Raw genomic sequence first — 10464 nt, forward strand, 5'->3', positions numbered from 1 at the left:
AAAAAACATCCCCTGACCTCTGCCCCGAGCTCTGTCACTAGCCTCGCGATAATAAAAGATGGATGGACGCGACAGAGCGGGAACTCCTCCTGCAAAAACCCCAAACCGTCGTGTAAATACCGAGATCGATGGGACCGCGGATTTTCGTTTCTGAAGAGGAAAAAGAGTAAAAATGAAAATAAAAACTGTGAAAGAAAAGCAATATGAAATGAAAAGAATGTGTGGAATGAAAATAAAATGTAACAAGCACTGTTGAACAGATAATATGCAAATAAGACATTAAATAAATACTTTTCATATATACCCTTTTGTGTTTTCATTCAGGCTGTAATGAATGTTCACAGCATGTCAGTGTCAACACAGGTAGGCTGAAGCGGTTGACAGGTGGTGATTTTAGCTTTCTTGTGCACCTGTCTGAAAATGTAAGGGACACTGGAGCTTGGTCGGGGGGGTCAGACTGCTCGCGGCGGGCGCCGGAAAATTTCCCTTATTTTCAAATCCGAAACTTGACAGGTATGGTTGTGGTTCAAGTGTTGCTGTTGGCTTTTCGAGCCTTTCTTGGGGAGCAACATTTGGCGATCCAGCAAGTAAATACTGCTCGACGGTTCTGCAGCGAACAGCGATCACGCTCGAGAAGACGGTCAATAATCCCGCCCCCGCTCGCTGACGTAAGCCCGAAGCCCCCAACGTAACGTGGTTCTTTCTACTGGCCCAGCAGGGAGTTGGTGCTGGCCAGGCACCGGTTCTGAGAGCCAGGAACCGGTGCTTTGTCTGTGGAAAACCAAAGAACTGGTGCTAAGTCTGGCTCTAGCTCCGAACCAGCCCTGGAACCAGTTTGGTGGAAAAGGGGTATGGAGGCCACACATGTATGGTGCTGAGATAACTACATGCTGCTGATCCCCACAGGTGATGTCTCTTCAAGAGTATCAGCTGTTCTCAAGGGGGTCAGTCCCAGTACATATGGAATGGTGGATAGACTCTTTCACTGATAATTAATTTTTGTATTTTAAAATTATAATTCACTCATTTTCAGTCTTCCTTTATAAAAGTATTGTTTTCACTAATAATTAGTTTTACTACTTTTGTGTTACTATGTGTGTTCTAATTATACTTCTTTGTCTTTAAATAGAAGATGGACAGACTGTTGGATGAGCAGTCTCTGCTGTGCTCTCAACTTAGAGTCTTTCTACCTGGAACAGTGCCCACATCATCGAGCCCCACTCCCAACAGGACAGTAGCCACTCAGTGTTGTCTGTTGCCCTGGATTGCCCCAGCTGACCTGCAGAGTGACCACGTCTCCTCCTGGAGCACTTGGAACGTGGACTCCCCAAGGCAGTCACCTCCTGGATCAGAGAGTATCTGCAAGGGCATGGGCTGTTCTCCCACTAAGGCAGACAAGCTGGACATAAAGGGCTTCCTCCAGAAAGTCAGAACATCACATTATGACCTGTGGGAGAACAAGTAGAGGAATCATCAGTGCTAACCTGCTAAATAGAAGACTTAAGACTTAATTATTCTGAAGCAGTACAGCTTGGCAGATGGCCTCTTGCAAAAGTTGGATTCACATTATTAAGATATGAAATTGTCAGGGCTTCTGAATGTTTACTAATGCACATACAATAATAAATATACACAATAACCACAGTTGCAATTATAGTTCACAATAATCTATTGTGTAATATGTTTATATCAGTTGTGCTTTTGTTAAACAAATGAGATGATTAATCAAGATGATTAATTAATATATTTTAAATCTTGAGGTAAAGTTTCTCCATTTTACAACCTCTTAATGTCATAGTTTTGACTCAACTATCTTAATGTACATATCACTATCACTGGACGTGTATATACTACATTGAAGTAGTGAGGTAGTCCTCTTTTAGGAAGCATTCAACAGTGCTGACTACCAGCCATGACTGGTTCTTCAGATGAGCAGACCTGCCAACCTTAGGAACATAGTCAGAGTACTAGTACAGTGTAATGCTGAGTTCACTTTGCACATGGTCATTTGTCTATAGCCATTGTTAATGTCATCACATTATTCAATGAAGATGAAGAAAACAACACAATCATATGTTCTAGAGAAGAACTCCAATGAAAGTACGTATTGACATTTAGGAGCAGTCAGCTGTTTGTGGTCCTGTGACAGCAGTTCAGAGGAGGATGAACCCAGGTTTTTGACTTGCAGGAAGCAGTTTCACATATGTTCACCTCAAGTTTCTGAACTTTGACCGTGTTTTCTACAATATGACTTACACAATATTATAATATACAGTGAGAGGTTTCAGTACAGCTGCTTAAATTTGTCTGTTTTCATGATTGATATTATATGACAGGTGTGCTTATACAGACTGATCAACAGAAGTTGATCATTATTTAATAAAAATTGACATAATTTATTTTGCACATTGTAATGTGTTTTTATTTTCAGGTACAGAAAATGATGTTGTGATGTAAAACACTGTCAGTCTGTCAGTGTCCTCATCTATCATCACACACATACCTATATAACTTTACCCCTTTAAAAGCCTGGTAGCTAGCTAGCTTGCAAATTACATAACATTAGGCTAATGTTGCGTGGCTGGGTTAATTCACAATGTCAGCTCTCCACATCCAGCCCAGCCTGTTCACCTTTTCAGAGGAGATAAAGCCCTGCCCTCACCTGAGGAGGCAGACAGAGTGCCTACAAGAGTTCTGCAAGGCTTCAGGTGCATTATAGACCATTTTCAAACACCTTCTGTTTCTTTGGATGGTGCATTCAGAACTGTGTCTCTCACTGTATCTGCAGGAAGCCATGGTAAAGGACAACTGATGAAGATGGCTTTGTTTACCTGGCTGTCACTATGTTCACCCAATGAACTCAGGATGTTCCACCTGCCTGTCAAATATCCTAACCAATCACTGCATGTGACACTGGGATACACAATAACCACAACAATTCAAAGTTGGCCATAATGGTGCTACTAGTGATATGTGTCACTATGTGAGGGTCATGCAACATGGGGCAATTGAGTACCACATCATGTGATCAATAACAGAACTGTAACAATAAGAAAAATTAATAATAATTCTGGGGCGACACAGTGGTTATGGTCTCTAGTGCAGTGGCGCCATGGTGCAGTGGTGCGGTGGTTAACGCTGTTGCTTCACAACAAGGGGGTTTTGTGTTCAAACCTCTTTCTGTGTGGCGTCTGCATGTTCTCCCCGTGTCTGTGTGGGTTCCCTTCTAGTTCTCCGGCTTCCTCCCACAGTCCAAAGACATGCACATTAGGTTAATTGGTAACTCTGTGATTGGCCCCAGCTTCAGTCCTATGACAGTGGTCCACTTGTTACCGGGGTAAATCATCATGGTAACATGCTGAACTCCTAACCTAAAACAACTGACCAATCAGACACCTGGAAAACCTGAGTCATCATCTCTACAGGATACTGATGGGGACAGAAGAGAATTCAGAATAAAGTCTAATAATAAAGATCAATAGGTTTGTATAGATCAGTGGATGTTCTGACTCTCCTCTTCATCACTGCAGCTCAGAATAACATGAGGAGACTGTGAGCAGAACTGGAAATAAAAACTAAACCTCTGATGTCTTTGATCAGATCAATGATCCACACACTGATCAATATTTCATCATTAGAAATGAACATTTCAGTCTCACTGACCTCATCACACATCAACTACTTCTCTCCACCAACAGTCTGATGTCGCTTTAACTGTTTTATCTTCCTCACATGTTCACATCATCACCATCATCAGACGAAGAAACTGATGATTCATCTTATTTACAGTTTATCCTCAGTCTGACTTTAATCAGTAAATTATTTCTCCTGTTTTTATTCTGGTCATGTGATCATGTTGTTTACATGTCACCTGTTGACATCACTGTAACTGAATTTACCTGCAGGTCCCACAGTTTCTTCTCAGACCAGATTAACACTTTATTCATGGTTCTGATGAGGATGATGTTTGTAATTAAAAACTCTTCCTCTTGACTCTTGTCAACTGGACAAACATAAGCAATAACGCTCTCTCGAAGACATACAACTCCAAAACCCAACTAATCCAGTATAAAGTCTCCACAGAACCCATATCACTACACACAAACTCCAGCACATGGGCTTCAGCCAAAGTAACAGACGTTTCCACTGCTCAACCTCAATAGACGCTTACTTTCACACCCTCTGGCTCTGTCCACTCATCCAAAACCTCTGGTCAGAGGTCATGAGATACTGGGCCTCAGCATACCTATCTGCCCTGTCATTGCATTACTTGGTGACCTTTCTACATTACACATACCCTCCCAGCACAAACCATTTCTATTGATATCATTACCATAGTCAAAAAAAAAAAACACTATTAAACTGGAAAGATAGAACAGATATATCCATAAGCCTCTGGATCAATTTACCAACAGATCATTCAAATTCAGAAAAACTCACAGCTTCTACGAAATAAGACCAAATCATACAAAAACACCTGGTCACCCTTTTTACAATATCTCCTAGGCTGATTCCTCTAATGACACACAACCACCTCTTCCCACAATCACGTGTTGTCAATTGATGACATGTAATTGATTTTGTGACCCATGTGCACATATATATACAGACTTGTTTTTATTATATTACCATATGTGTATGTATATGTATGTATGTCTGTGTGTGTGTATAAATATATGTATATATATATATATATATATATATATATATATATATATATATATATATATATATATATATATATATATATGATAATGGATGCAGAGGATGCTCCTCCTCCAGTTAATGGATGCAGAGGATGCTCCTCCTCCAGGCTTCATAACCCAGTCACACAGCTCCAGAGTCAGAGTCACTGCTGAGCCTGAGGTAAGAGACCAATTCATCACAGCTGTTTCTGTCTTCAGTTCATTTATCAGTGCGTTTGTTTTCTTCTTCTTTGCTTCTGTCTTATGTATTTGCAGCCACATTCTATACCACGTCTCTGTGGCTCTTTGTGTCTCTAACGTGTCGACTGTCGAGCCCTCACATTCTGTTTACAACACAACTGTTGTATCTGCTCATTGACAAATGTAAAAATAACTGATGTTGTTTGGTCAAGTTAGGAAGTGATGACGGTTCATACAGTGTTGATGCTGCTTTAAGACTAAATCACATGTGTCAGTGACACACACACACACACACACACACAGCTCTATCCTTTGTTAGTGTGATATTGTCCACTAATGAATAATGGATTATGAATGAATGTGTGTGTGTGAGTGTGTGTGTGCATGTGTGTGTGTGTGTGTGTGTGTGTGTGTGTGCGTGCGTGTGTGTGTGTGTTATGTGATCTGTGCAGAAAGCCCAGAGGTCCCCAGAGATGACAACTGGCTGTACGAGGTCGACCCCCGAACATCTACTGATGACAGAGGAGAGCAAATGCTGTGAGTACAGAGCTCTGATAGCAATAATGATTGTAATAACAATAATAATAATAATAATAATAATAATAATAATAATGATAATAAAGTGTTCAGCACTGTCACCTCACAGCAAGAAGGTTCTGGGTTTGAACCCCGGTCCTGGGGCCTTTCTTTGTGGAGTTTTCATGTTCTCCCTCCAGGTACTCCAGCTTCCTCCCACAGTCCAAAGACATGCACATTAGGTTAATTAGTGACTCTAAATTGCCTATAAGTGTGAATGTGAATGTGTGTGGTTGTTTATCTCTATGTGTCAACCCTGTGATACTCTGGTGACCTGTTCAGGGTGTACCCCGCCCTCTCCCAATGATTGGCTCCAGCCCCCCCACAACCCTGTACGGATAAGTGGTATAGATAATGGATGATGGATGGATGATGATGATGATGATGATGATGATGATAGTTTTGATAATGATAATAGTAATGATAATAATAATAGTTTTTATTATTATTTAAAATTATTGAATTTATTTAAAATAATTATTTAGTATTGTCCTCCAGTCTCTTCAGTATCATATAATATCATATATTATATAATATTCAATATCATTACTCTGTCTGTAATTTACACTGTGATTAGATTGTATGAAATATGAGGAGAAATAATAAACAGAGTGGGTCCAGGAACCAGGAACAGCTGATTACTGTTGACTGTTCCTGTAACTGTTCTCTGTGGACAGGTACGATGAGACTGGTTGACAGTCTGACAGACCAGGAGGTCCTGGAGAGCCTGGTGGACAGGAAGTCAATGACAGTGGGGGAGGAAGACAAGGATGCAGAGAGTCAGGAGGAAGACCAGCTGAAGAAACCTCGCAGGAAGGACACACCTGTCCTCAACTGTCCTCCACATATACCAGGCGAGGGTGTGTGTGTGTGGGAGTGTGTGTGTGTTTGTAGATATAGATTTTTTGAATATTATTATATTAAATAATGTCGATAATTAAATAATTATACATGTTTTTTTTTTTATTACTTTTAAGCCTTTAAATAGTCTAATTAGATGTGTTAAAATAAATTTGATGTGTCTGGATAATGAATGAATGAACTTTAATGATGCTGAATTCACCACAAAGACAGGAAGCGTCTCACAAACACCACAGTGAACTGGTTCTTCGCTTTAATGCTGTGTTTTCCTTCCTTTAGGAGTGAGGCTGCTGAAGGCGGAGAAGCAGATGGTCCACTTAGAGGACGAGGAGAAGAATGTGAAGAATTAATTTGAATTTCCTCAATAAATGTTGCTTTGACCAAAGGTTTCATTTTATTTTCCTACTCCTCTCATTGTGATGGAACAAAGAAACAGGTACATTATCTCACCTGGAAGACAAACTTAACGGCCACACTGAACTGACAGTTAGCTGCACACGTTGTGAAATGTGTAGACTTACAGAGGCTGTTTAATAAAGAGGTTCAACCTCTAGAAGAAAGACTAAAGCCACAGCAGCAGCAGTTTAATGAGAGTAATGAGAGTCTGACAGCTGCTGATTCAACACTTCACAACTATAAGATGCTTTCATTTGGAACTATAATTAATTAAGTTAGTTAATTAAGTTAATTAATTAACTTTAAATTGAGGTAAATGAATGAAAGCAACTGTCTGTGTTAATCTGTCCTATTGACTTTGACAACCAAAGGACAGACAGAGCCCAAGTCCTACTACACACCTCCCCTCAGTGCTCCCTCAGAAACTCCGTATCCAAATTCATGGATTCACATTTCCAAGGCAGCGACACCAGTGCGTCTCATAGGTCGTTGATGTGAATTCTGTCATGGCTGAAGTAAAACAAACCAGTCTGATGTCTGATCAGTACACACAACATCCAGCAGCTTCTTTAAACTCAGGACTGGGTTAAGGTAAGGAGAACATGGTGGTGGTTTAGCACAGAAAAAAGGTGATTTAACCAAAACCAACATCTTTGACAACTGCAATTATCACAACTAATGAGGTTCGTTGGCAGCAGCTCAGTAGATGATTGGGTCTAAAAAGAGGCTCCAGAGAGGCAGAGTCTCTGTGCAGTGAAGATGGGGAGAGGTTCACCACTCTGTGAAAGACTGTGTGGACAAATAGTTCAACAGTTTAAGAAAAATGTTCCTCAACGTAAAACTGCAAAGAATTTGTGAACTTCAGCCTCTACAGTTCAAAATATCTTTAAAAGATTCAGAGAATCTGGAGAAATCTCTGTGAGCAAGGGACAAGGCTGAAAACCAGGACTGGATGGCCGTGATCTTCAGGTCCTCAGGCAGCTCTGCATTAAAAACAGATATGATTCTGTGGTGGAAATCACTGAGTGGGCTCAGGAACACTGAACACAGTTTGTTGCTTCATCCACAAATGCAGGTTGAAACTCCACCATGCAAAGAAGAAACCAGATCTAAAAATGATCCAGAAACATCTCTGGGCCTGAGCTCATTTAAGATGGTCTGAGGTGAAATGGAAACCTGTCCTGTGGTCTGACCAATCAAAATGTCAAATTCTTTTTGGAAATCATGGACGCCGCGTCCTCCAGGCTACAGAGGAGAGGGAGCATCCAGCTTGTTATCAGCGCACAGTTCAAAAGCCAGCATCCATGATGGTATGGGGGGGCATTAGTGCCCATGGCTTGGGCAGCTTGCACATCTGGGAAGGCTCCGTTAATGCTGAACAGTATATACAGGTTTCGGAACAACATATGCTGCCATCCAGACAAAGTCTTCTTCAGGGAAGGCCTTGCATATTTCAGCAAGACAACACCAGACCACATTCTGCACATATTACAACAGCACTGACCTGTCTGCAGTCCAGACCTGTCACCCACTGAAAACATCTGAGACTGTTGAGCAGTTGAAATTCTATATCAGACATGAATGGAACATTTCACTTTTAAAACTCAAGCAACTGATTTCCTCAGCTCCCAAACGTTTACAGAGTGTTGTTAAAGGAAGAGGTGATGAACACAGTGGTAATCATGACCCTGTCCCAACTTTATGAAACGTGTTGCTGCATTAAATTCAAATCGAGCAGATATTTTTTATAAAACAATAATATTTCTCAGTTTCAACATCTGATATGTTGTCTTTGTTCTATTTTCAGTTAAATATTTACACATCATCACATTCTGTTCTTATTTACATGTGTCCCAGCTCTTTGGAGACAGGGTTATAGTATAAGGACACAGTTGAGTTAGCAACTGTAATGTAACCTAATTTCCCCTGGGGATCAATAAAGTTTTGATTTTCTTTGGTTAATGAAACCTACAGACAGATGACACAGTGGATGTGCGGCAAACACCATCTTCAGTGTCATATATCCTCCACCCACCCCACAACTCCACTGTTGTTAATCCAGCATTTACACTGCACCGCAACATGACTGGAGAAACAGTTTAGTGCTATATGAAGGATCTGTTATGTGGACCTCTGCCCAGCTGCTGATTGTTTCCATTGTTTCCAGCCCAGCTTCAGTCTTTTTCAGCACCAGCACAGTTTAGCTTCAGCTTTTCAAGAAGTCAACAATCCCACTGCCATTTCTTCAGAACTACAGTCTAGTTTTAACTGAGTTTTAAAGGAGATCAACCTCATTTTTCTGTTACTGTCCATTGTTGAAGACAGAGGTCATACGCAGTGCTCCACAGAACCAAATATATACTGACACGATAATGTGCTTCGATAAATCCTAATGGTGTTTATTCAACAGCAAACTGTGCTTATGTAGCTTGAATTCAATGACTCACAGTGTTTATCTAACGCCTGATGGACTTTAAATAACACCTTCCACTGTGCTCCGACAGACACTGTGCAGTGGACTGAGCTGCCAGTAGAAATGGTACTGGTATTCTCTATCATTCTTACTAAAAAAAAGAAATTCAACTGCCTCGGCAAGAAGCACATCTAAAACTGACCTGGAGGCCTGATGATGTCGAGGACCACATCTGATTTTGAGGGAAAGTTTGTGCATATCAGTGCTGAGTCATATGAAGTTGAATAGTAAAATAGTTTCATATTTTGTTATTCAAGCATTTTCATGTTCTGTCATATTTTCTGTTATGAAGTGATTTGTCAGTTGCAGCAGCTGAAGCACAGGATTGTGTTGTTATGTTAATGTTTTTTTCTGTAGAAGACACGTGTGATTGTTGCAAACAGCAGTTGCTGAAGTTCATTGCTTTCTTTCAGCTCCTGCAGCTGCAGCAGCTCTCAGCTCTGACAGCTTTCACATGCACAAGCTGTTAAATCTGACAGGGCATAGAATCCAGAGGTGAAGGAGTTTTTCTTCACCTCATGGTTTATTTGTGATCATAAAAAATCTCAAAACATCAATTACTGTCCACAGGGGTGACGCTATCATTACAGTTTTTGACTGTGTTAAGTATTTTAACATGGTCAAGCCAAGTTTCAGTTCTGTAGCTGTTATTAGTGATTTCATGCGCTCCTCATTAAAAAAATTTATAACTTGTTAATTACAACAGAACAAGCTGTTTACAAACTATCATTACCTTGCCAAAAATGGAACCATGTTTTTGGCTCTCTAAATTTGATTAAGCAAATATTGTTTTGGCGCAATTGTGCCCCCTGATAGTGAAAATGCATGAATCTCAGTCTTATTCAAGGTGTCAAACTGTACAGTTGGACCAAATTTAGTTACAACTGGATGAAACTATCATCAGTTAAATGATTTAATTGATTTGACCACGCCCACAGAAGTTTGTTAGCCAATCATAGAAAAATGACACATGATATTCAAAATCTAGATAAGATACAGGCTTTGTTCAGGGTCGTCTAAATGTGACATGTACCAAGTTTGGCGAAGTATGGATCAAGGATGTGGGATGGGAAGTCAAAAGTATATTTTGCATATAATTCAAAATTGCACAAAAATTTGAACGATGGAAATGGGCGTGGCCTCCTCAGCATCATCCATAGAATCCGGAGACATAATTTGTTCTTCTACACATCACAGCTGCCAAGATTTCAACAGAAACATTTTTCAATACTCTCAGCTGATTTTTCACCACATGGTGGCACTCCCAACTCT

The 10464-nt window shown here is 40.4% G+C and overlaps 2 protein-coding genes across 2 annotated transcripts in view; both read left to right on the top strand.

Annotated features, from left to right (window-relative positions):
* Positions 1–2443, top strand: part of itprid1 (ITPR interacting domain containing 1) — a 36939-nt gene extending 34496 nt beyond the window's left edge. Inside the window, exon 13 of the mRNA XM_071485778.1 lies at positions 1130–2443. Coding sequence (XP_071341879.1) covers positions 1130–1465 — 336 coding nt within the window. The 3' untranslated portion in view covers positions 1466–2443. The remainder of the gene's footprint in view (positions 1–1129) is intronic.
* Positions 2444–5342: 2899 nt separating this feature from the next.
* Positions 5343–6710, top strand: ppp1r17 (protein phosphatase 1 regulatory subunit 17). The gene is made up of 3 exons (XM_071485926.1): positions 5343–5423; positions 6140–6322; positions 6603–6710. The coding sequence occupies exons 1-3, from the start codon at positions 5360–5362 to the stop codon at positions 6671–6673; spliced, it is 318 nt and encodes a 105-aa protein (XP_071342027.1). The 5' UTR covers positions 5343–5359; the 3' UTR covers positions 6674–6710.
* The last annotated feature ends 3754 nt before the right edge of the window (positions 6711–10464 follow it).

The sequence above is a fragment of the Trachinotus anak genome, unplaced genomic scaffold (assembly GCF_046630095.1).
Source record: "Trachinotus anak isolate AG129_WGS33_773 ecotype Australia unplaced genomic scaffold, CSIRO_AGI_Tana_v1 ptg000009l, whole genome shotgun sequence".
Taxonomy (NCBI): Eukaryota; Metazoa; Chordata; class Actinopteri; order Carangiformes; family Carangidae; genus Trachinotus; species Trachinotus anak.